The sequence below is a fragment of the Balaenoptera ricei genome, chromosome 2 (assembly GCF_028023285.1).
Source record: "Balaenoptera ricei isolate mBalRic1 chromosome 2, mBalRic1.hap2, whole genome shotgun sequence".
In the NCBI taxonomy this organism is placed as follows: Eukaryota; Metazoa; Chordata; class Mammalia; order Artiodactyla; family Balaenopteridae; genus Balaenoptera; species Balaenoptera ricei.
In genome coordinates this window covers 51917374-51939896 of record NC_082640.1, presented here as the reverse complement: position 1 = coordinate 51939896, position 22523 = coordinate 51917374, and the positions used below count along the sequence as shown (strand labels likewise).

Genomic DNA, 22523 nt, shown 5'->3' with positions numbered 1-22523 from the left:
TGGTCCCATTTGCCATGGTTGGTCCCTGTCACTGAAATCCCCTTGCAGGAGTGAGTAGGGGGAAGGAGGAAAGAGGCAGACCTTTTGAAGAAGCAAAGAATGGAGTTGCGAAAACCTCCACAAAGGCCATTGGAGAGCAGAAGTTGAGTGTAAAGGATGGGCCCACATCTCGAGAGGGTGATGGTTTTCATGGGCGGACTGACTGGGGACCCACCTGACTTGATGGCTGCGTAGAGTGGCAGGCGCACGATGACAGGGAACTCATTCTTCCTGACTGCATAACTCTCCGGGTCGGCCCCATGCGTCAGGACCAGGAGCTTCACCACCGCCAGGTGCCCCCGCTGGCAGGCCAAGGCCAGCATCCAGTTCAGTAATCGCTGGGGGCTGCAGGGACCTGGCGGGGATGACAGGACAAAGGGAGAGGGTGGCTAAAGGGACTGGTTGTTCCTGCTCTGAAATCCCCTTCGATCACAGCCCTATTTCCAGCTGAAATTCACTTCCGTCCAGTTGACAGTGTCTATGGAATAGTCCCTCTGAATTGCATATGACATTTCCCCACATCATTATAACCCACCTGGTCATCGAATAACACCAACTGAGGAAAGGCAGCATTCAAAAGCAGCATTCAAAACAGTGTGATCTTAACAATGGAAATAAGACTAGAAAGAACTACCTTCAGTGCTGCAGAATTATCTCTGGGTAGTGGGACTGTGAGCATCCCCTTACTATCTTCCTCATCCCCAGCCCTGACCTCATCCCTAGAGCAGCATCACACCTAGGGATATGGGTTTTGGAGATAGGCAGTTGAGGATTAAAATTTTTCAGCTTCCCCGGTGGCACAGTGGATAAGGTTCTGCACTCCCAATGCAGAGGGCCTGGGTTCGATCTCTGGTCAGGGAACTAGATCCCACATGTGTGCTGCAGCTAAGAGTTTGCATGCTACAACTAAGGAGCCCACTTGCCACAACTAAGACCTGGTGCCACCAAATAAATAAATAAATAAATATTTTAAAAAAACATAGTGAATTTATCTGACCTCAAAAATAAAGATTTAAAAAAATATATTTCAGCTGTGTCATCTTGGGCAAATTTCTTATTCTCTTTGTGACTCAGTTTACCCATCAGTAAAGTGGGAATAATAACAACCCACCTCCCAAGTTTAATGTGAGGATTACGACATAGTGTATGTCAAGTGCCTGACTCAATAAATTGTCATAACCTCTGTCAAGTGCCTGACATAACTCATTATGATATGTCATTATGTTCTTAGAGGAATAACACTTTTCTGCATTTCCAAATTATCTGTAATATACATATATTACTTTCATAAGTTACAAAAATACTTTGATGAAAAAAATAGATCAGCCTAAAACTTAGAGAATTACTCCCTGAAAGAACTGCCTACTTAATTCCAGGATAAAATAACACTTAACACACTGAATGAACAGAGAGAGCGTGGGCTGAAATGTTACAATATCTTCAAGTTCAAAGTAGTGCAATGTCTTTTGGATCTAGCTGCCATGGAAAAACGATCTCATCCTCCACATGGACACTTCCCAATTGCATTATAACACTGTCTCACTTCCAGAGGTGGAAAGTCCTCAGGAATCAAAGTGCTCTGAAGCCTGGAGAGAGTGACCCTCCCTCTGTGATAGGAAACTGACCAGGAAATAGGGGTGAGGCAGAGAAGGCAAGAATTAAAACCCAACACATAAGGTACCCGGCATCATGCCTGGGCTGCAGCAGGTGCTAAATAAATGTCCCTTCTTTGCCCTCAACTGATAACTAAAATGAACAATTCAAAGGAGGAGGTATATGAACAGAAAACAAATTATCCCTCTCCATTACTACCAGATATCTAGCTATGAGAAGTGCAGTCGTCATGCTGCTAACTTCTGTTGAGGATGTAAGTGTGTCAGTCTTAGGAGGCAGGCCCTGTATTTCACAGTCATAATTTTAATATGAGTAAACCGAAGCTCAGGGAGACTTGGGAACTTGCTGAGGGTCCCACAGTTGGTAAATGGCAAAGTCAAGCCTTAAGTTCTGCTTTATCTAAAACCAAAGGGTGCTCTCTTAACCATACAAACCCCTGCATGTATTCTATGAGGCCCAAATCCAGCAACACTCATAGAGCCCATCTTTCCACCTCCTCCTTCTCTTCAGCCCTGCTCAGCTACAAGACCAGGAATTACATAATGATGTCCTTCAAATGATGTTCATAATTACACAACGATGTACCCACACCCCATGGACCTCTCCTCCCTCCTCTTCTTGAACCCTGCCTTCATTCTCTAGCTGCCTCTTGTCTTACCTTACTCCCGACAGTGGCTGCCTTCCCTACAGGCTGGGAATTCCCAGAGAACACAAACTGTTTTGCCCACCTCTGCACTCCCCACAGGGCCCAGCACAATGCTCTGGACTCCTTCAGTCCTCAGCAGCTCTGTCCTACGTTGAGTTAAAGACAGGACACCCCTGGGAGCAGCTGAGAACATGCTCAGGTCCACCCAAGCTCCCTGCTCTGCAAAAGCAGGCAAACCAGGCTCTTCCCTTGCTAATCTGCCAAGTAAACTCCTACTTAGCCTGCAAAGCCTGGCTCAGATGTCAGCTCCCTCTGAAGACTCCAGCCTGCACCCAGACAAGACCATTCCCTGATGTGTGCTTGCAAACCACTGTGTAAATATTTCAACCTTCGCATGGTTACACCTTTCTGCCTCAATTTCCTCTGCTTGACCAGGACCTACTAAAGGACTGGGATCACCTTTTCAAAAAGCCTCTGTGTCTATCAAGTTCTGCAGTGTGTCCAGTACTTGGAAAATGCTCAATAAATGTAAGCTGTCCAACGAGATGAGTGAGTCAGCTGGCATAGACTCTTTGGGACTAGAACAGAGCTACTCTTGGAGATCCCCGAGGAAAGGGAATCAGCTTTGGCTCCTTGGGGGCTCCTTCCTGCCCTCCTATAACTTGCTCGACCCAAACAGCATCTATGGGCCCTAACAGTGCCCTGATTTCTGTTCATAAACTCATTCTGCTTCCAGGCACAGGAGAGGCATGCCAGCTTGGAACCAAATCTGAGCACAAATCTACCTCAAAGCACATAGTTGGACACCCCCTAACAGTAGTACTGCATAATTGTGGGGTCCCATGCAAAACTTAAAAATGGGATCCCTTGGACTTCCCTGGTGGTGCAGTGGTTAAGAATCCACCTGCCAATGCAGGGGACATGGGTCCGATCCTTGGTCCTGGAAGATCCCACATGCCGTGGAGCAACTAAGCCCATGCGCCACAACTACTGAGCCTGCGCTCTAGAGCCTGCGAGCCACAACTACTGAGCCTGCACGCCACAACTACTGAAGCCCACATGCTCTAGGGCCCGCGTGCCGCAACTACTGAGCCCGCGTGCTGCAACTACTGAAACCTGCGGGCCTAGAGCCCATGCACTGCAACAAGAGAAGCCACTGCAATGAAAAGCCCGTGCACCACAATGAAGAATAGCCCCCGCTCACCACAACTAGAGAAAGCCTGTGCGCAGCAACAAAGACCCAACGCAGCCAGAAAAAACAAAAAAAATGGGGTCCCTTGTTTAAAAATTATTAAAAATTTCAAGAGGGCTGGGACTTCCCTGGCAGTCCAGTGGTTAAGACTTCGCCTTCCAATGCAGGGGGTGTGGGTTTGATCCCTGGTTGGGGAGCTAAGATCCCACATGCCTCATGGCCAAAAAACCAAAACATAAAACAGAAGCAATATTGTAACAAATTCAATAAAGACTTTAAAAATGGTCCACATCAAAAAAAAAAATCTTTAAAAAAAAATTTCAAGAGGGCAACTTCAGAGTGTTAAACCAAGAGTGGGGCCCTTCTAAGTTCAGGGCCCTGTGTGACTGCACTGTCACATACCCATGAAGCTGGCCCCACTCCCTCACAAAATCCTAACTCCCAAGACCACTGCTAAGGCAATGCCTCAGCCTATAGCTGCAGTGATGCCTGGATCAGTGTCACAGATCCAAGGCCATCATGGGATATCAAAGGAGACCAGGACACCTTGAGTCCACCAGAGAAAAAATTAACTTGTTATTTAAAAAAGCAACATAGCATGGTACATCCAGACAATGTAATGTTATTCAGTAATAAAAATATATATATATATATGAGCTCTCAAGTCATGAAAAGACATGGAGGAAACTTGAATGCATATTGCTAAGTGGAAGTAGTCAATCTGAAAAGGCCACGTACTGTATGAATCCAACTATATGTCATTCTGGAAAAGGCAAAACTATGGAGACAGTAAAGGGATCAGTGGCTGCCAGGGGTTGGGAGAGAGAGGGATGAATAGGTAGAACACAGATGATTATTAGGGCAGTGAAACAATTCTGTATGATGCAATAATGGTGGAAATATGTCATTACACATTTGTCAAAAGCCATAGATATACAACCCTAATGTCAACTATGGGCTTCAATTAGTAATAATGTGTCAGTATTGGTTGGTTCATCAATTTTAAAAACTGTACCACTCTCACACAAAACGCAAATAACAGGGAAACTGTGGGAGGTGGTATATGAGAATTCTCGGTACTTGTTCATCAGTTCTTCTGTGAACCTAAAACTGCTTTAAAGGATACTCCCGGATTTCTGGATCTCATGACTGGTAAACAGTGTGAAGACATAAACATTTTGAAGTGCAGCCCCCCCAAATGCCTGCCTGGTTCCTAAGAAAAGAGGGTCCCTGAGAGGTGGTGAAGAGCTCATGCTCTGGGATTTACCTGGCAAAGACTCGAGTAACTCCTGCACGACATCAGTGTGCCCAAACTGTGCTGCCACCACGGCTGGGTTGTCGTCGGTGGGCTCCGTTGGCAGCTCCACCAGTCTCTCGGTGAGAAGATACCGGACGGTCTCCAGATCCCCATAGGCCGCAGAGATGCTCAGGAGCTGGCCCTGGTCAAAACAGAACAGGGGCAGGATGTCAGCAAGACGAGTGCTGCTGGGAACTGCCAAGAAAATTGACTCTAAATGCTTCACGAAGTCCATGGGCAAGACTGGAGCTGTGCTGCCCAGGACGGCAGCACCAGCCACATGTGGCTGACGAGGCTTGAAACATTGCTCATGCAAAGTGAGATGTGCTGAAAGTGTAAAATCACATGGGATTTCAAAGACCTAGTATGAAAAGGGTAAACTATCTTGTCAATAATTTTTATACTGATTACATGTTGAAATGATGATTTTTAATATATGCTGGTTAAATAAAACAGATTATTAAAATTCTACCTGTTTCTGTTTACATTTTTAATGTGACTACTAGAAAATTTGATCTTATGAATGTCTCATATTCTATTTGGAACAGCATCATGAAAGATATCTCAGGCAGGTATCAAAATTCTTCATGTTATTTGAATGTGCAAGCCAGGGCTGCTGTCCTGTGCCTTAGGTTTGTGCCTCTGAGAGCCCTCTTCTCACAGGAAGCCTGATCTTTTTCTCAGTCAAAGGTCAGCACATGCCCCATCTCCTTGCTCACAGTGTCTCCTGCACTGGGAGGCCTCTGTCACCGTCTCTGCATAGCTAAAGCCTTTTTGGTTCTCTCACCCAGGCTGCAGTACCTTGAATGGACACTTATTCATCTTGCCACACAGGTCATTTGAGCCTGAACACATGCTCTCCTGTATTGCTTTAAAGTCAGGTTTCTTAAGATATAATTTATACATAGTAAATTCACCCTTTTTAGTGCACTTTGATGAATTTTGACTAGGTATAACTCAATCACAATCACCACCAGCAAGAGCTAGACTATTCCATTGTCCCCCAAAAGCCATCTTGTATTTGTGTGTCCCCACCCCCATGTCTCTGGCTCCTCTGCTAGACTGTGGGTTCCTCGGTCCAGTGTCATGCTGGTTCTCCACTGAAGAGTCAGGCACAGGACACTGACGTTGGTGCCAAACGGACATGCCACGTTGAATCCTGACTCTGCCACTTACCACCTATATGTCTTTGGACAAGTGCCTTGACAGCACTGTACTCCAGTTCCCTCATAATAAAATGGGGATCATTACAACTCCCCTTAATCTCCTTCATGGCAGGCATTGAGGGAAGTGGGTATAAGGAACCCAGCTCACAGAGGGCAGCCATGCTAACGAATTTGTGAGTCAGCCAACCCATGAATGCATGGGCATGATATCACAACCAGCGCAGACTACTAACACGGGCAGAGGGAGGCACAGACTCCAGGCTGTCTGCTGAACAGCCCTCCTTGTGGGAGGCCACCCAGTGCCAACCCAAGGGGCCAACAAGTCTGACCTGCTCATGTGTGCATCCCAGTTCTCCCCATAAGAAGAGAGGCCTTTGGCCATATATGCTGTGAATTCATAATGGGAGGAATCAAAAATGCCCTCCCCTCAATAATTCTCAAGCACATGTACTTGCCAATTCCCCCCAAAAAATTCTCTTACAATTTTGAGAGCAGGTTTAGTAATTGAGTTATTTCCAACTATTAATTATATGGAGACATTAAACCTGTTCTAATCAAAGTATTGCACACAAAACATCAGTAAAGTGCTTCCACGGTTGACAGCCAATAAGAATTTCCCACAAGGACCAGAATGTGGCAATGGTCTTCTCAAGCTGTAGGTGGGCAAGAGGGTTGATCTCCACAAGCTTTTTGGAAAAGTTTGGCATGTGTTTTAAAATTTAAAAATTGCTCATACCCACATTCTCAATTCTTGTTAACCTAGGCTGAGAAAATATATTGACAATAAGAAAAGGATTAGGCAAAAAACATTCAATACAGCATGATTTATAGTAGTAAAAAATTAGAAACAATACAAATATCTAACCAAAAGGAATAGCCAGGTAAGTGACACTGTCTCTACTAGATGGAATGTCATGTAGCCATTGAAGGTGACGCTCATAAGGAACTTATACAGAAAATTGTTCTTATAATATTATGTGAGAAAAAGCAGTATGCAAAACTATACATAAATAGGCTTGTATCTATATTAGAAACAATAACAACGACAAAATGAATGTTCAGATCAGCAGGCTGGAAGAGAGTATACCAAAAATGCTAAGTGGGATTGTTTGGATGGATTAGGAATATGAATACTTTTTTGTTCTTTTTTTCTTTACTTTTATGTATTTAAAAAATTTTCTTTTTTGAGCATGTGCTATTTTTATAGTGGAAAAAAGTGTAAAAGAATATATTAAGTTAAACCTTCAGATTGCCATTTTGTCCTTTATATTTCTGTGACCCCCTCCCTGTCCCCTGGGAAGGCAGGAGCAGTGTGCTTAGGTGATGACAGCCTGAGAAGTCCACTCGAAAGGACTGGCACCCATAAGTTTACATGAGAAACAAGGTATTCAGAACACAATAGAAATCCTCATTATGATTATAATGATAACAAGAAAACAACTTTAGTGGTAACCTTTGCCCAACCTGGGTCCCCAGTTCTGGCCAGAGGGGCTGGCATTGACCTTACCTTTTCCAGCTGGGACGTGCTCTCATCACAAGCTTCTCTGAGCAGGTGCTGGGCTCTGCTGGCGTCTCCTCGCTTGTATGCGGCATGAATGCCTTCCGTCCTGGGGCTCCGTGCTGTGGTGTCGCCACCTGGCATGGATAGTTTGCTGCCCATGTCCCCGGCACCTGGGTGGACAGAAGCACACACATAGCATGACCTCCACTGCCAGCGCTGCTTGTAGGAATCATCAGAGAGGAGAGTGGGATGTGCTCTCCAAGACATAAATCTGGAGGCTTTAGCAAGAGAAAGGGGTTGCCCTGAAATGCTGCCAATGTCACCAAGTACAGCAGACTTTGGCACCTGCACCCTGCTGGAGGCTCTTCCTGCATGGGGCCATCTGTGAAGGCACGGGGAAGCTGAACACAGCTCGGGGAAGATTCTGCGGCTAGACAATGGCCTGGAGCGAGCGGGTCCAGGGCACTCGGGGCAGCTGCCTGGCAGGGAACTGCCAGGCTGACCTTACCAACAGCAACAGAGAAGCAAGGGCTTTGGTAGGAGAGCTGGTAGCCCACCAAACTGTCCCACTGCTATATCCCTCAGAGGAATATGGTATCTAGTGGAGGAAGAAAGGCAGGTCAGATCCTGTGGGTGTGGAAATCTAGACCCTCTCTGCCTAGAAAACTCCACAAAGGCATGGGACTTAGAATGGCAGCCCTCATTCCATACTCTGCTGGGTCTGAAGATGCAGAAGTGAAAGCAGTCAGCCCTTAGAGCTCCCACTCTAGAAGGCTTCATAATTAGGAGGTCTGTGGATCCCAAAAGGCTTCAGAGACTTCCTGCACATCCTAAAGTTGCACACAGAAATCTCTCTCTGTGTGTGTGTGTGTGTGTGTGTGTGTGTGTGTGTGTGTATACATTTCTCTGGGGAGAAAATTTAAGTCTTCTACCAGATTTTCAAATGTGTTAGTGAACCAGAGTTAAAAGTTTCATCTCTACAGATATTACAGAAAAGACTGCAATGAATGAGGAGTTAAATTTTGATTGTGTTGAGTGACAGCAGAAACGGGGACAGAATTCTATCATTCTTGGCCAAGTTCACACAGCTTGTAAGAGGTAAACTGGGACTGAAGTTTGGTTCACCAGCTCTGAGGTTGGGGCTAAACCCACTCCATCTCTTTGCTACCTCTTTGAAGGGATAAAAAAACAGGTTTTTTTAAATGTAAAAATGTAAATGCTGAGGAAGGTTGGCTTCCAAACATTGACATCACAAAAGCAAATCACATTATAGCAGCTAACATTTGGAAAAATATTTTTTTAATTTATTTTCAATAGCATAAAAATTACATGCTTAGAAATAAATTTTTAAAAAGATGGACAAGATCTATACCCTGAAAGCTATAAAACACTGCTGAGAGAAATTAAACAAGACCTATATAAATGGAAAGAAATCTCATGTTCATGGATTAGAAGAATCAATATTGTTAAGATGTCAATTCTCCCCAATTTTATCTATAGATTCAATGTAATCCCTACCATAATTCCAATAGGCTTTTTTGGGGGTAAAAATTGACAATCTGATCCTCAAATTTGTATGAAAATTCAAAGGACTTGTAATATCCCAAGCAATCTTGAAAAAGAAGAGTTGGAGGACATATACTACCTGATTTCAAGTCTTACTATAAAACTATAATAATCAAGGCAGTGTGGTAATAGATCCGTGGAACAGAATAGAAAGTTGAGAAATAGACCCATACTTGTACACCCAATTAATTTTTGATAAAGGGTGCCAATACAATGAGAAATGCAAAAATCTTTTCAATAAATGGTGCTGGAACAACTGCACATCCATTGAATAAAAAGAGACTCGGACCCCTACTTCTCACCACACACAAAAATTACTTTGAGATGGATCATGGATTTAAACATAAAGGTTAAAATTGTAGCGCTTCTAGGAAAAAAAATCACAGGAGAATATTTTTATGACTTGAGAGTAGGCAAAGCTTCCTTAGATGGGACACAGAAAGTAATAATCATGAAAAGAAAAAAATTCCTAAATTAGACTTTAACAAAAATTAAAACTTCTGCTCATGAGAAGGTTGATCTACCATTTAAAAACTATTTACTATTTGAAAACGAGTAGGCAAGTTACATACTGGAAGAAAATATTCGCAAAATATATATCCAAAAAAGGACTGGTATTCAGAAAATAGAAAGAACTCCTATAACTCAGTAATAAAGGACAAACAACCCAGTTAAAAATGAGCAAAGATTTGAACAGAAGATATTCTAAAAGCTCAGTATCATTAATCATTAGGGAAATGCAAGTTAAACACCACTACACTCCCACCAAAATCACTAAAATTTAAAAATACTGACAATACTTGGTGAGGATATGGAGCAATGAGAACATTCATACCTTATTGGTTGTGTCTAAAATGGTACAACCACTTTGGAAACAAGTCTGGTGGTTTCTTATGAAACTAAGTATATACGTACCCTATGACTCACTTATTCTATTCTTAGGTATTTACCCAAGAAAAATATGTGTAAAAAATATATCCAAGAATGTTCATGGCAACTTTATTCATGGTATTTCCAAACTTTAAATAGCAAAGGTGTCCATCAACAGGAGAATGAATAAATAACTACTGTAGTATAGTAACTACTCAGCAATCAAAAGGAATAAATTACTGATCCATGAAATGACTGATGGGAATCTCAAAACACAATGCAGAGTGAAAGAATGACTGCACAAAATGATCCCATTTATATTCTGTTCTAATCAGTGGTGGGAAAAAAATCAGAACAGTGGTTCCTGAGGGTGGGGACAGTCATGAAGTTTACCAGCGGAGGGGTATGAGGAAATTGTTTGGGTGATGGTTCTTTATCTTGATGATGTTTTTAGTACACAGGTGTTGGTATTTGTTAAAACTTAGCGAATAGTCTAATGAAGATATGTGCATTTTACTTTATATAAACTTTACCTAAAAAATTATAAATAATATTGAACTATAGTCAATAATATGAATACTGAAGCACTTGAGGGTGAAAAGTACAGATATTTCCAATTTACTTTGAAATGCATTAAAAATAATGGATTGATGGATGGATAGAAGAACAGACAGAAATGAGAGCAATTTTAGAAAATGTTAATGGTAAAATCTAGGTGGTGGGTATCTGGATGTACATGGTTCAGTTCTTTCAGTTTCACTGTATGTTTGGAATTTTTCATAACAAAATATTGGGAGAAGTGAATCAGAATAACATACCCTAAATGGAAGGCCTGCCATATGGCATACTGAACGAGCTCCACCACCAGCCCAGAAAAATCCTGCTCTGGAGAAAGGAAAAGACAAGCTGCTTACAGTAAAGCCCCTTGATACCATCCAGGGTCTTTACAGCTCACTCTAAGCCATGACTATTTCAAAGGCAACCATTCTGAAAATCCACGTTAAGTGGATTTCATGAGTGTCACGCACAATCTGCATCCTTCCTGAAACACCAATACAAGACTGCTGTGTTTGAATGGAGATTACTGGTTTTTTGTTTTTTTTTTTTGGCTATGCATTTTTGGAAAGGGGTATCAAAAAAGGGCTTAGTGTGTAAGTGGTTATACACGTGAATAAGGCAGCTTCACATCCCATCACACACTAACAGTCCCCATTAATTATTAACAGTCAGAGACTAAGACATTTGAGAGTCAGCTGCAGGGAGAAGCCATTGGCAGGGTAAGAAGAAGGCAGAATCCACGGCCGCGTCATCCATCAGAAGAGGCACTTAATTATGTCGCTGCTCATCTTTCAGAATTAAACAAATATCCTCCTTATCTCTGTAAAAGACAGGTGCACGTGCGTGAGGAGGTATAAAGTAACCTCTTCTGTTCACATTAGGAACATAAATAAAAAAGTTCACCTTTATGCCCAAGTTAAGCAACACTCAGAAGGTAGAACCAAGGACATAGGATGCATGTGAAATTACAAGGGTGGTTTTACTTTAACGTGATTTATAAATAATGCAACATATGTGGAATAAATGACATGGTAAGAAACAAGACTCTGCTAAGTTCTATTTACATATATATATATTTAATACTGTGGTGTTTTCAGTTTGAATCTGATTTTCTTAAGTTGCATGGACAACACATGTACACTCTCACTGACCCAAGAGCTGGGGGGTCTGGTCCAATCAAATTGTTGGAAGGACATTATGGGAAAACATCAGGTAATGCATATGCATTTAATTTACTCTGCCAACTTCATTTAATTTCCTGAAATCATAAAGAGAATGATTAACATATATTTAAATTTAAAAAAAAGACCAAAATGCTAATGATAAGTATTAATGATGGGCTGGGGGGAATTAGTGATAGGATTAGAAAAGATTTTTCTTTATTTCCTAAATTCCCTGTAATGGAATTATATGACTGCTTTATTTAAAACTTTAAAGAAGTTAGATAAGTAATAAAAGAATACATTCTCATTGAAGAAAATTAAATAGTACAGAGATACATCATGTAAGGCAGAACCCCTCCTCCCCAGCATGAAACACCGTTTCTTAGAGGTAAATATTTACTTTAATAGTAATTTTTTTTTTACAAAAATACTACAGTTTTATATTTGAGAATTGGTGTCCTTTGATTTAAATTTAAATCGGGGTAATTGTATGTATGTATACTATTTGAGATTATTTAGTTATTTGTGCCTATTAATCAACCATTATCTGTAATTATATTCTTTTACACAGTAAAACATCACAGTTCTAAATATTTTGCTCATACAGATTTAAAATTCATACTAAAAATATAACCCCCCAAACTTACTCTATTTCAGTACAATATTAATGTAGCAAACAAGTAACTAGGACTAGTAGGAAAATAATAGTAGAACATTAGAATGATTCAGTGTCAAATTTTTTAAAAAATCCTTTTTGTTCTTTATTACAATAGGTGTAATTATTTTCCTAAATAGCAATGAAAATTCCATATACATATATATACTACAGCCAGGCATCTTAATTCTTTGGGTGATGGTTCTATATCTTGAATTAATGTAAAGTTAATATGCGTAACAAAGAAGGTAACAAAAAACTAGGAGAAAGGGAAACCATTAACACAGTTCTTTTTTATTTTTAAGGTTTGGTCAGTGTTGCTTGTTTGTTTTTAGGAAAGTGTCAATTAGAAGTAATTAGAAGCAAGAACGAGTGAGGGGAAGCTATAAATGTAGTGAATGAGTAGCATTATGGATTCAGCACATGTAGACTTACTCAAGAATACAAGAAATATTTACAGTAAGATGTGAGGTGATAAGTGAACATATTCCTGGTGGGTGATAAATGTTAATATCTACACAGCCTGGTATTTAAATATGCTGGACACGGACAGTAAATTAAAGTTCATTATGTGAAAAGTATTTGGTTAAAAAATATTTAAAAACCTATGAAACCAGAACATCATTTAGTCCTTGATAATCACTTTCAATTTAATATTCTATTTATAAAAAAATACTTTCAGTAACACTGTATATTTCACATATTCAGCCATTTCTAGGAGAAATGTTTTTAGTTGCTAATAACTCAATCTCTAAATGTTATTTCTGTAATTCAAGTTTTAGAAAAACAAATTATTCTGACTACAGGAAAACTAACAGAAATTATTCTTCTCTTTTATTTTGGGAAAGTAATAAAACAGAATTCCATGAATGTTATAGAGTGATGTCTGGCTGTACAAGCCATGTCACTTACACTAATAGTTCACTGTGGCCTTCCCCATCTTAAAGAGAGTCCTCCTTTGTCTGCTGATTCTGAGTCTGTTCTGTCCTTATATCCTAAAGAGACATTCTTACCTTTTCTTCTAGAACAGTATTTGTTAACTCATCCCTCCCAACCCAATAATCAGAATAAAATTCTCTCTCTACTGCTTTTTTCCTACGAATCTAGGACAATGGAGAGGTAATATGAAAGTGACTTTAATTCTATCAGTTCTAAATGTTGGTCTCTTATGTATATATATTATACATTTAATTCTCTCATCCCCGTCAAAGAACGCATGCATGACGGAAGGCAAATGCTCTCTCTTGATTCGAAATCTGTAGCATCCTCTGTACATCCTGGAAAAGACACTAACGTTTTACTTGAATATATACTTTTTAAAAAATTACATTTACCTCCATCAACAGAGTAGCAAAAGGTAAACATATATCTAACAACCCAGAGGTCACTGCAGAATAAACAAGAGTAAACTTTAGGATGCTACTGACCTGGTCATAATTGTTTAATGACCTTCCTGTGCCATCCTCCATCGAGTCCCTGTGTGGCCAAACCCGGGGGTTGGGGGCTGTCCCTCCCTGGAGGTGACACCCTCCTGGCACTGCAGTGGCTCACCCACTGTTGCCCTGGGCTTACCGGCCTCCAGCAAGAAGGATGCTTCTTTCTTTGCCAGCTGTCACTCTAGGGGTTTAGCCTCAGCAGCAGTTTTCATCTCTGGGTCACATTACGGTGAAATCCAACCCTTTATTTCTTCGGGGAAGAGGCAGAGGTTGGGGGGGTGTAGAGGGCGACATGACCCCAGGGTGACTCTCGGCAGTAATTCCTCACTGACTCCAGATGGCTGGTGCTCAGCCCCATCAAGCTGGGCCATCAGACCCAGCATCAGAAAAGAAAGCAAAGACAGCAGTGGCATTCACCAGGGGCCTGGCTCACGACTCACGCAGAGCAGAGCTCCAGCCACGCAGGCTGAGCGTTTCTCATACCAGCAAAGCCTCCCAGCACAGATGTAAAACTTCTCTGTGGATATTCTCACCAAATCACTGGAAATGAATTTTTGTTAATAAAAGGGGCATGGGCGGTTATACCTATGAGCAGGCTGTGCAGAGGGAAATCGCACATAAAAGTGCAGTTTTCTTTAGAAACAAAACATACAATTAATTGTTAAGATTCCATGTTATGTCCACCTGACACAGTGAAAAATTTAATGAGTTCTAATATTCATTGCTGGCCAGAGTGTGGTGAAAATTGTACACTTGTCAATGTGGGAAGGCTTACTGAGACAGGCTGGGACCTGGGACCCTTTGCTGTGGTGCTGCAATGCTTGCACCTGGACATATGTCTTTTGGAGTTACAAAATACAAAGAAACTATAAGGGACTAAAAATAACTGCGTGAATGTGTACTTGGGGCAAATTATGGACAAAAAGATACAAAAAGACCAAAAAAGCCAACTGCCACTTCTGAGGAGCAGGGAGCAAAAGCAGGGTACTACGCATGGCCCCTGCACACAATACTACCAAAGAGGTGGGCAAAACACCTAAGCCACCCCTCCTGTTGAACCCCTGGACACACCCCTACCCTCACCCCATATAAGGAACCAGCTCGCCCCCCTCAGGGAGTGGAGCAAGAAAGGGAAACTCTTGTTTGTTCTTGCTCCCCACTGCTACATCAGAGGTCCCAATGAAGTCTTGCTTGACTTTCTTGTCTGGCCTCTGATCAATTTCTATTGATTAAGGAAGGCCAAGAACCCTGGTCGGTATCAACAGCAACACTATGAGTAGGTGTCATGGCTGCCATTTTACAGATGAGGGAGGCCAAGATGAAGACACTTCACAGTGACAGGCAGGCAAGGAGCAGGGGCAAGAGTGACAGCAGCAGTCTTTGTGACCCTAGAGCCCATAGAAATCCTACTACTCTTCTTTCCAGTTTATTTTTTTTTCCCATAGGAAACATTTTCAAATTGAATTATAGTTGATTTAAAATGTTGTGTTAATTTCTGCTGTATAGCAAAGTGATTCAGTTATACAATATATGCAATCTTTTTTTTGGGCAGGTGGGGGTGTTCGCCACACCTCGCAACTTGCAGGATCTTAGTTCCCTAACCAGGGATCGAACCCGTGCCCCTTCAGTGGAAGCACTGAGTCCTAACCACTGGACCACCAGGGAATTCCCCTATACATTCTTTTTTTTTTTTTTTAATTTTTATTGGAGTATAGTTGCTTTGCAATGTTGTGTTAGTTTCTGCTGTACAGCAAAGTGAATCAGCTAAATGTACACATCCCCTCTTTTTTGGATTTCCTTCCCATTTAGGTCACCACAGAGCATTGAGTAGAGTTTCCTGTGCTATACAGTATGTACTCATTAGCTATCTATTTTATATATAGTAGTGTATATATGTCAATCCCAATCTCCCAGTTCATTCCACCCTCCCTTCCCCCCCTTGTATCCATACGTCCATTTTCTACATCTGTGTCTCTCTTCGTTCCAGTTTAATACTTGAGACAGACTGCATGTTTTGTCCCCCTAAATTTCATGTTGACCCTAATCCCCAGTATGATGGTATTAGGAGGTGGGTCTCCGGGAAGTGACTGGCTTATGAAGGTGGAGCCGCCATGATGGGATTAGTGCCCTCCCAGAAGAGACAGAGACCTTACTTCTCTGTCCCACATGAGGACACAATGAGAAGATGGCCGTCTGCAACCAGGAAGTGGGTCCTGACCAAGAACAGAATCTGCCAGTACCTCATCCTGGACTTCCCAGCCTCCGACGTGAGAAATAAATGTCTGTTGTTTAAGTCTGTGGCAATTTTATAGCAGCCTGAGCCGACGAAAATAGTAGTACCTCTAGATACTTCAAAATGAGGAGCTACCATGCAGCCATTAAAACTGATGATAATGGAGACTAAGGAAAAGTACAGAAAAGACTTATACAATATTAAGCTAAAAGAATAGAATATGGAGCACAGACAGTGAAAAATGGAAAAAATATATAACACAGAAGATTGGTTGACATCATTTGAAAATACGCAAAGTGAAAGAATTTATTTTGGGAAAAAAAGAAGATTTCTAATGAGTATAGTCTATTAGTTTTGTTTATAAAAATTTACTCTGTTTCTCTCTGTTTAAAAAGAAAAGCTGAGGAACACAAGTACATGATAGCAGCAGGTGAAATGATCAGAGATTTTTTTCTATTTGTGTTTTTCTGTGTTTGCCAATATCTTTCCCTTTTTCTCATCAGTTTGCATTGATTTTGAAATTAGGAAAAAGAAAACAATGAAGTGTATCCAGCACAAAGTTGACACTTTCAGTCTGACTTAATGAACTAGTTCTTTGATGGTATTATTTAAGCTAAAGCAACTCTTGGGTATACTAAGTCTTGACCCAGTTGCTCTGGAAATAAAGAGAACAAGAAAATTTCCCGGACAATAACTGGCAAAGGTGTCATGGACTTTAAAAGAGAAAATAAAATGGTCTATGATAACATTTAGTGTATCCGTAATTGGTACCATTTATTGAGTACTGCCAGATGCTATAAGAAATGCCCTGCATACATCTGCCTTCCTCCCAACACCCATGCAAGGCAGGGGTTCTCATCACCACTTTCCAGCAGATGACCAGTGCTCCAGGTGATTAGTGAAAGTGCCTCCACCCAGCTCCTAACAGCAGAGATGGGACTTGAACCCTTGGCACCTGTCGTCAAAGTCCAACCCCCTACTTCCCAGGCTGGGTGCACCCAGCCAAACATGGGGCAGTTATTCAGAATGTAATGTCCTTGGCAAACATGTAGGAACTAAAAGGTAAGATGATTCTGTCTCATTAGATGGAAAAACCAGAGAGGATATGGAAACCAATTCCTCCATGAATTCAGTAGCAGTGGAAGAGAGACACAGAAATACAGAGCTACAAAGATGAATTCTTTCCAACACTTAGTTCCTCTCCCCAAAATTCATTTATTTATTGCTCATTCATTTCATAAACAATACTCACTATGTGCTGAGCTAGAGCCTGAGGACACACCTTGATGAGACAGGCAGGAAGAGCTAGAGTGTGAAGCTGTATTCTTCCCAGATTTTACTTTTTTTTTGTAATTGAAGTGTGGTTGAATTACAATGTTGTGTTAATTTCTGCTGTATAGCAAAGTGATTCAGTTATACATATATATATATACACACATTCTGTTTTAAAATTCTTTTCCATTATGGTTTATCACAGGATATTGAATATAGTTCCCTGTGCTATACAGTAGGACCTTGTTGTTTATCCCAGATTTTACTTTTTTGTTTTTTAAAGAAGACTGGGTTTTAAATTTTTATTAATTTATTTATTTTGGCCGTGACGCGCAGCATGTGGTATCTTGGTTCCCCGACCAGGGATCAAACCCGTGCCCCCTTCAGTGGAAGTGCGGAGTCTTAACCACTGGACCACCAGGGAAGTCCAGATTTTACTTTTAAACATCTACAACAAATGCCATGTTTGAGAGACTTGGGATGGTCAACAGACACTGAACTGGTCAAGAAAGATGAACCGTCCTTCTGAGGAAACAAAAATCACAAAAGTAAGACAGTTCCTTTATTTAATACTCACATAATATAAAAAGGTGCAATCTGAAGATATAAAAAGAAATAGTCATACTCTGATCTCTGGGGAGGTGATTGTGGGCTGGGCCCACTGAGGGCTGGGCCAACCTCTGTCACAGCAATCCTGCTTCCAGGGAAGTGACTAAGGGAATAATTCTATACATTTAAAAAGCACTATGCAAGGACTTCCCTGGTGGTGCAGTGGTTAAGAATCCACCTGCTAATGCAGGGGACACGGGTTCGAGCCCTGGTCTGGGAAGATCCCACATGCCGTGGAGGAACTAAGCCTGTGCTCCACAACTACTGAGCCTGCGCTCTAGAGCCTGCGAGCCACAACTACTGAGTCTGCGTGCTGCAACTACTGAAGCCCACGTGCCTAGAGCCTGTGCTCCACAACAAGAGAAGCCCCTGCTCGCCGCAACTAGCAAAAGCTCATGCGCAGCAACGAAGACCCAACACAGCTAAAAATAAATAAATAAAATAAATAAATTTATTTAAAAAAAGCACTATGCAGGAAAACAGAAGGAAATGTGCATAAAGATGCTGATTTCTGTATGGTTTAGTATAGCAAAGAATGGTGGTTTTGTCAATTATGAAATGCATTAAAATGCTTATCACATCGAGCACATGGAGGGACCCCGCAACACAGGAAAACTGACTGGAAGGAAAGACCCCAGATGATAACTTTGGTTTTTCTTATGTGATGGAATTTGAGGTGATCTTTTCCCCTTTCCTCTATTTTCCAGTTATTTCTCTGTTACTGTTATAATGGAAAAATAGGTTTTTAAAATACACTTTTCAGATTAACAAAGTGAAATTTCTAACTAAATCCAAATTCCTCTTGGCAAAGATGGACACAAGGAAAGAAGAAAATATCTCAATCCAGAGGGAACTTTAGGATGAGGCACCAAGATTTTTCCAGTAGTGTCTTTTACTGAGAACTGTGAACCATGCTAACACACGTGGCAACAGAAATAGAACTGTACTCAAATGAGAAGACTTGGGTTCAAGTTCCAGTCTATTGCTCAACAGCTGCATGGTCTTGGCAAGTATTTGAGATGTCTGAATCTTGTCATCTTCTTGTGAAAAACAAAAACGAAACAAAATCCCCAAACAAAAAATGACACATATAACAATATTGCAAAATGCATGTGCCCCAAAATAAAAGGACCGGCCCACAAATGGGGGTTATTTCCATGATGCCTGTCCCCTTCCCCCCAACTCCAGGCAACTGTGAGGCACTGACACTGCACCCCCACTTTCTCTGTGGACCTCAGGCTTCCTCAGCCTTCACTCTTGTGTCTCTCCCTCCTGGAAGGAGCCCCACCCCTTCCCTGCTTCCAGGCCCAGTATGGATGCTACCCCCCAGGGATCCCTGGGGCCCTTCCCATGGGCTTCCTTCTCCTCCCTCTGTCTGCACCTGGCCTGACTGGGACCACCCCTGTTGTGAGGATCTGGCTGCCTCCTTTCTGCTTGGTGTTGCCGGCAAGCTGGGCCTGCAGATACTCAATCAGCATCGTGTGTCCCTAGCACTGTGCCATGCACGTAGTAAGTGCTCATTAACAACTTCTTGAATTCAACTCACTGGGCTTCCAGAGCTCTCTGTGTGCCAGTGAGGGGTTCACTCTAATCTTGCCCATCTGCAATATCATTCAGGATGGCCACAGGGCACAGAATTCTCCTGGTAAAAGAGAAGGACACCTTCAGGCCCTTCTGGATTTTCCTTTCCACCAATTCTTTAAATGCTTGATAAAATTCACCAGTGAAGTCATTTGGGCCTGGCTTTACTTTGTGGGGCATTTTTAAAATTATTAATTCAATCTCTCTACTTGTTATAAGTCTGTCCAGATTTCCTATTCTTTCTTGAGTCAGTTTAGGTAGTTTGTGTCTTTCTAAGGATTTATCCACTTCATTTAAGGTACTGAATTTGTTGGTGTACAATTGTCCATAGTATTCTCTTACAATTATTTTTTATTTATGTACAGTTGACAGTGATGTCCCCTTTTCATTCCTGATCTTAGTAATCTGAGCCTTGTCTCTTATTTTTCTTGGTCATTCTAAGTGAAAATTTGTAAATATTTTTTTCAAAGAACCAACTTTTGGTAGGTTTCTCTGATTTTCTCTATTGTTTTTCTAGTCTCTATTTCATTTATTTCTGCTCTAATCTTTGTTCTTCCCTCTGCTTGCTTTGGGTTTAGTTTCTTTTCTAGTTTCTTAAGATGGAAGGTTAGGATATTGATTTGAGATCTTTCTTCTTTTTTAATATAGGTGGGTATAGCTATAAATTTCCTTCTAAGCACTGCTTTACATGCATCCTCTAAGTTTTAGCATGTTGTGTTTTGTTTTCATTCATATCAATGTGTGCTCTAATTTCCCTTATGATTTCTTCTTTAACTCACTGGTTATTTAGGAGCATGTTGTTTCATTTCCACATATTTGTGAATTTCCCAAATTTCCTTCTGTTATTGATTTCTAATTTTATACCACTGTGGTCAGAGAACATGTTTTGTTTTATTTCAATCCTTTTAAATTTATTGAGGCTTGTTTTATGGACAAACACAATTTAAACACATAAGGAAAAATCTCCACAAAACTCTATGTGTCCTAAAACACACAAACTAGATAAAAGGACGAATGACAAATGAGAAAAGAAAATTAGAATGACCAATTAGAAAAGAAAACCCTATATTACAGACAAAGGGTTAATATGATGAACGAAGCATGTTCTTACATTGCTGGAGGGAATACAAAATTGCACAACCTCCATGGAGGGGAATTACCAATACCTAGCAAAATTACATCTGCATTTTCCCTCTTAGCCCAACACTCTGCATTTTAGACATGTATGCCAAAGATACAACAGCAAAAATGCAAAATGATGTCTACACAAGACTATTTATTGCATCATTATTGCAGGGGAAACAATCTAGATGTCCATCTATAGAGAACTGGTTACAGAAACTATGGGACTTCTGTAATCAGAGTCCTATGCAATGGTAAGAAGGAAAGAGAAAGAGTTCTATATACTGGGGCATCATCTCCTACTGTTTTGTGATTCTCAGGGCAGCTCCCATTACCTCCCCCCTGGGTGGGACACACAACATCCCAGCCCCCAATGACCCTGTGTGCTGGGTCTGCTCACCCCATCCTAGAGCTGGGAAGGCAGAGGCTCAGCTGAGGGCAAATGAGGAGCCTGAATTATGCCCCAAAGTGGCAGCTCTGGCACAGTGCAGAAGAACAAGTGCAGCACTTGTGGTTCCTGGAAGAGGGAGAGGCCCACGCCCCGTGCTTATGGGTAACTGCCAAGGATTCTCCCCATGCCCATCCATAATCTCCATGCATCCTTAAGTACTGATGGTGAGGAGAAAACCTGCAAGGAGGTGTCCTGCCTCTATCTCCTCATTCTCCTAGGCAGAGTGCACTTTTCTGGTGCAAGGCGGGCAGGGCAGGCTGCTGAGGTGTCTGCACTGGAAAGAGCAGAAGCAGGGCAGACAGACAGACATATACTCACCAAGACAAGACAGGTTGGCTTTGGGGGAAATACCTGGAGGTCTCTTGAGAATACAAGATTAGAGATTGAGGATAGAGACTGCATTTTGTGAACTTCTGGGAAAGATCTGGGCAAAGGAGTTCAGAGGCTTGGCTGTATGCTTTAAATGGAATTCCCTGTGGATGTCCTGTTGAGAAACTCCAGTAAAGATTTAAACTGCGTTTTGATTTTGTTTTAAGATTCCAGGCTGGAGTTTCCTTGGAATACAGAGGCTATGAGTGATTTCCCTGCATCTCACATATATATTCATTTCTCCTCTTCTTCCTTTTTAACAAATGGAATATACTATAATTATGTTCTACAACTTGCTTCCCTCACTTAAAAGTTCTGTGTCGGCACATGGAGATCCAGCATACCTGTTTTCATGGTAGCCCTTTGTCCTCATTGATGGACATTTAGGGCATGTCTAGTTCTGTGTAATCCCCTTCACTGCTGTGCTGAACATCCCTACATGTGCATTTCTCACCTGAACTGTATCTCCAGGTTAAATTCCTAGCAGTGGAAGGAGCAGAGGATATAGTCAGCCTTGATTTTTATAAAGATTGCCAATTTGCTTTTCCAAAAGTTGCATCAATTATATCCTTACTTAATTATCAACTCAATATTAGTTTAAAATAAAATATGCAAAACAGCAGAAGTTATATCTTTGCTGTCTTAAATAATACCAAACTTCCTGATTGTTTCCAATCTGCAAAGCAAAATAACATATCTCATAATTGGTTTTGGTTTCCATTTCTTTCCATATGAATGACATTCAGCATATTTTCATGTTTACCCATCATCTCTATCTTTTTCAATGAACTAAACTCTCTAATTCTATTTTTTGGTTCATTTGAAAATTGGAATATTCTTTCTATCATTGATTTGCCAGTGCTCTTTGTGGTATATGTTGAAGATAGTTTTTACCTATTTGTTGGTTGTCACTTGAGAGGCTTTTCTACAGAATAGTTCTAATTGTTATGTAATCATTTTATTAATCTTCTCCTTTATGATATCTGGGTTTTGTGCTGTGCTTAGGAAAAAGTCCCTCTCCCTCCAAAATTATTTTAATTTATCATTTTCCTAGACTTTTAATGGTGTTGTTCATTTTTATGTTTAAATATTTGATTCATCTGAAATTGATTTTGGTGTGGAAGTGAGAAAGCAATATGTTATTTTTGTCCTATTGCCAGGTAAACTTTCTTTTCTGGACTAA

General features: G+C 41.1%; 1 protein-coding gene across 5 annotated transcripts in view; it reads right to left on the bottom strand.

Moving 5' to 3' along the window:
• Positions 1-22523, bottom strand: part of LRRK1 (leucine rich repeat kinase 1) — a 117680-nt gene that overhangs the window by 69258 nt on the left and 25899 nt on the right. For all 5 annotated transcript variants that reach the window (XM_059912620.1, XM_059912621.1, XM_059912623.1 and 2 more), the window contains exons 3-5: positions 7462-7625; positions 4759-4930; positions 215-394 (exon numbers count right to left, since the gene is read on the bottom strand). In XM_059912620.1, coding sequence (XP_059768603.1) covers positions 215-394; positions 4759-4930; positions 7462-7625 — 516 coding nt within the window. The remainder of the gene's footprint in view (positions 1-214; positions 395-4758; positions 4931-7461; positions 7626-22523) is intronic.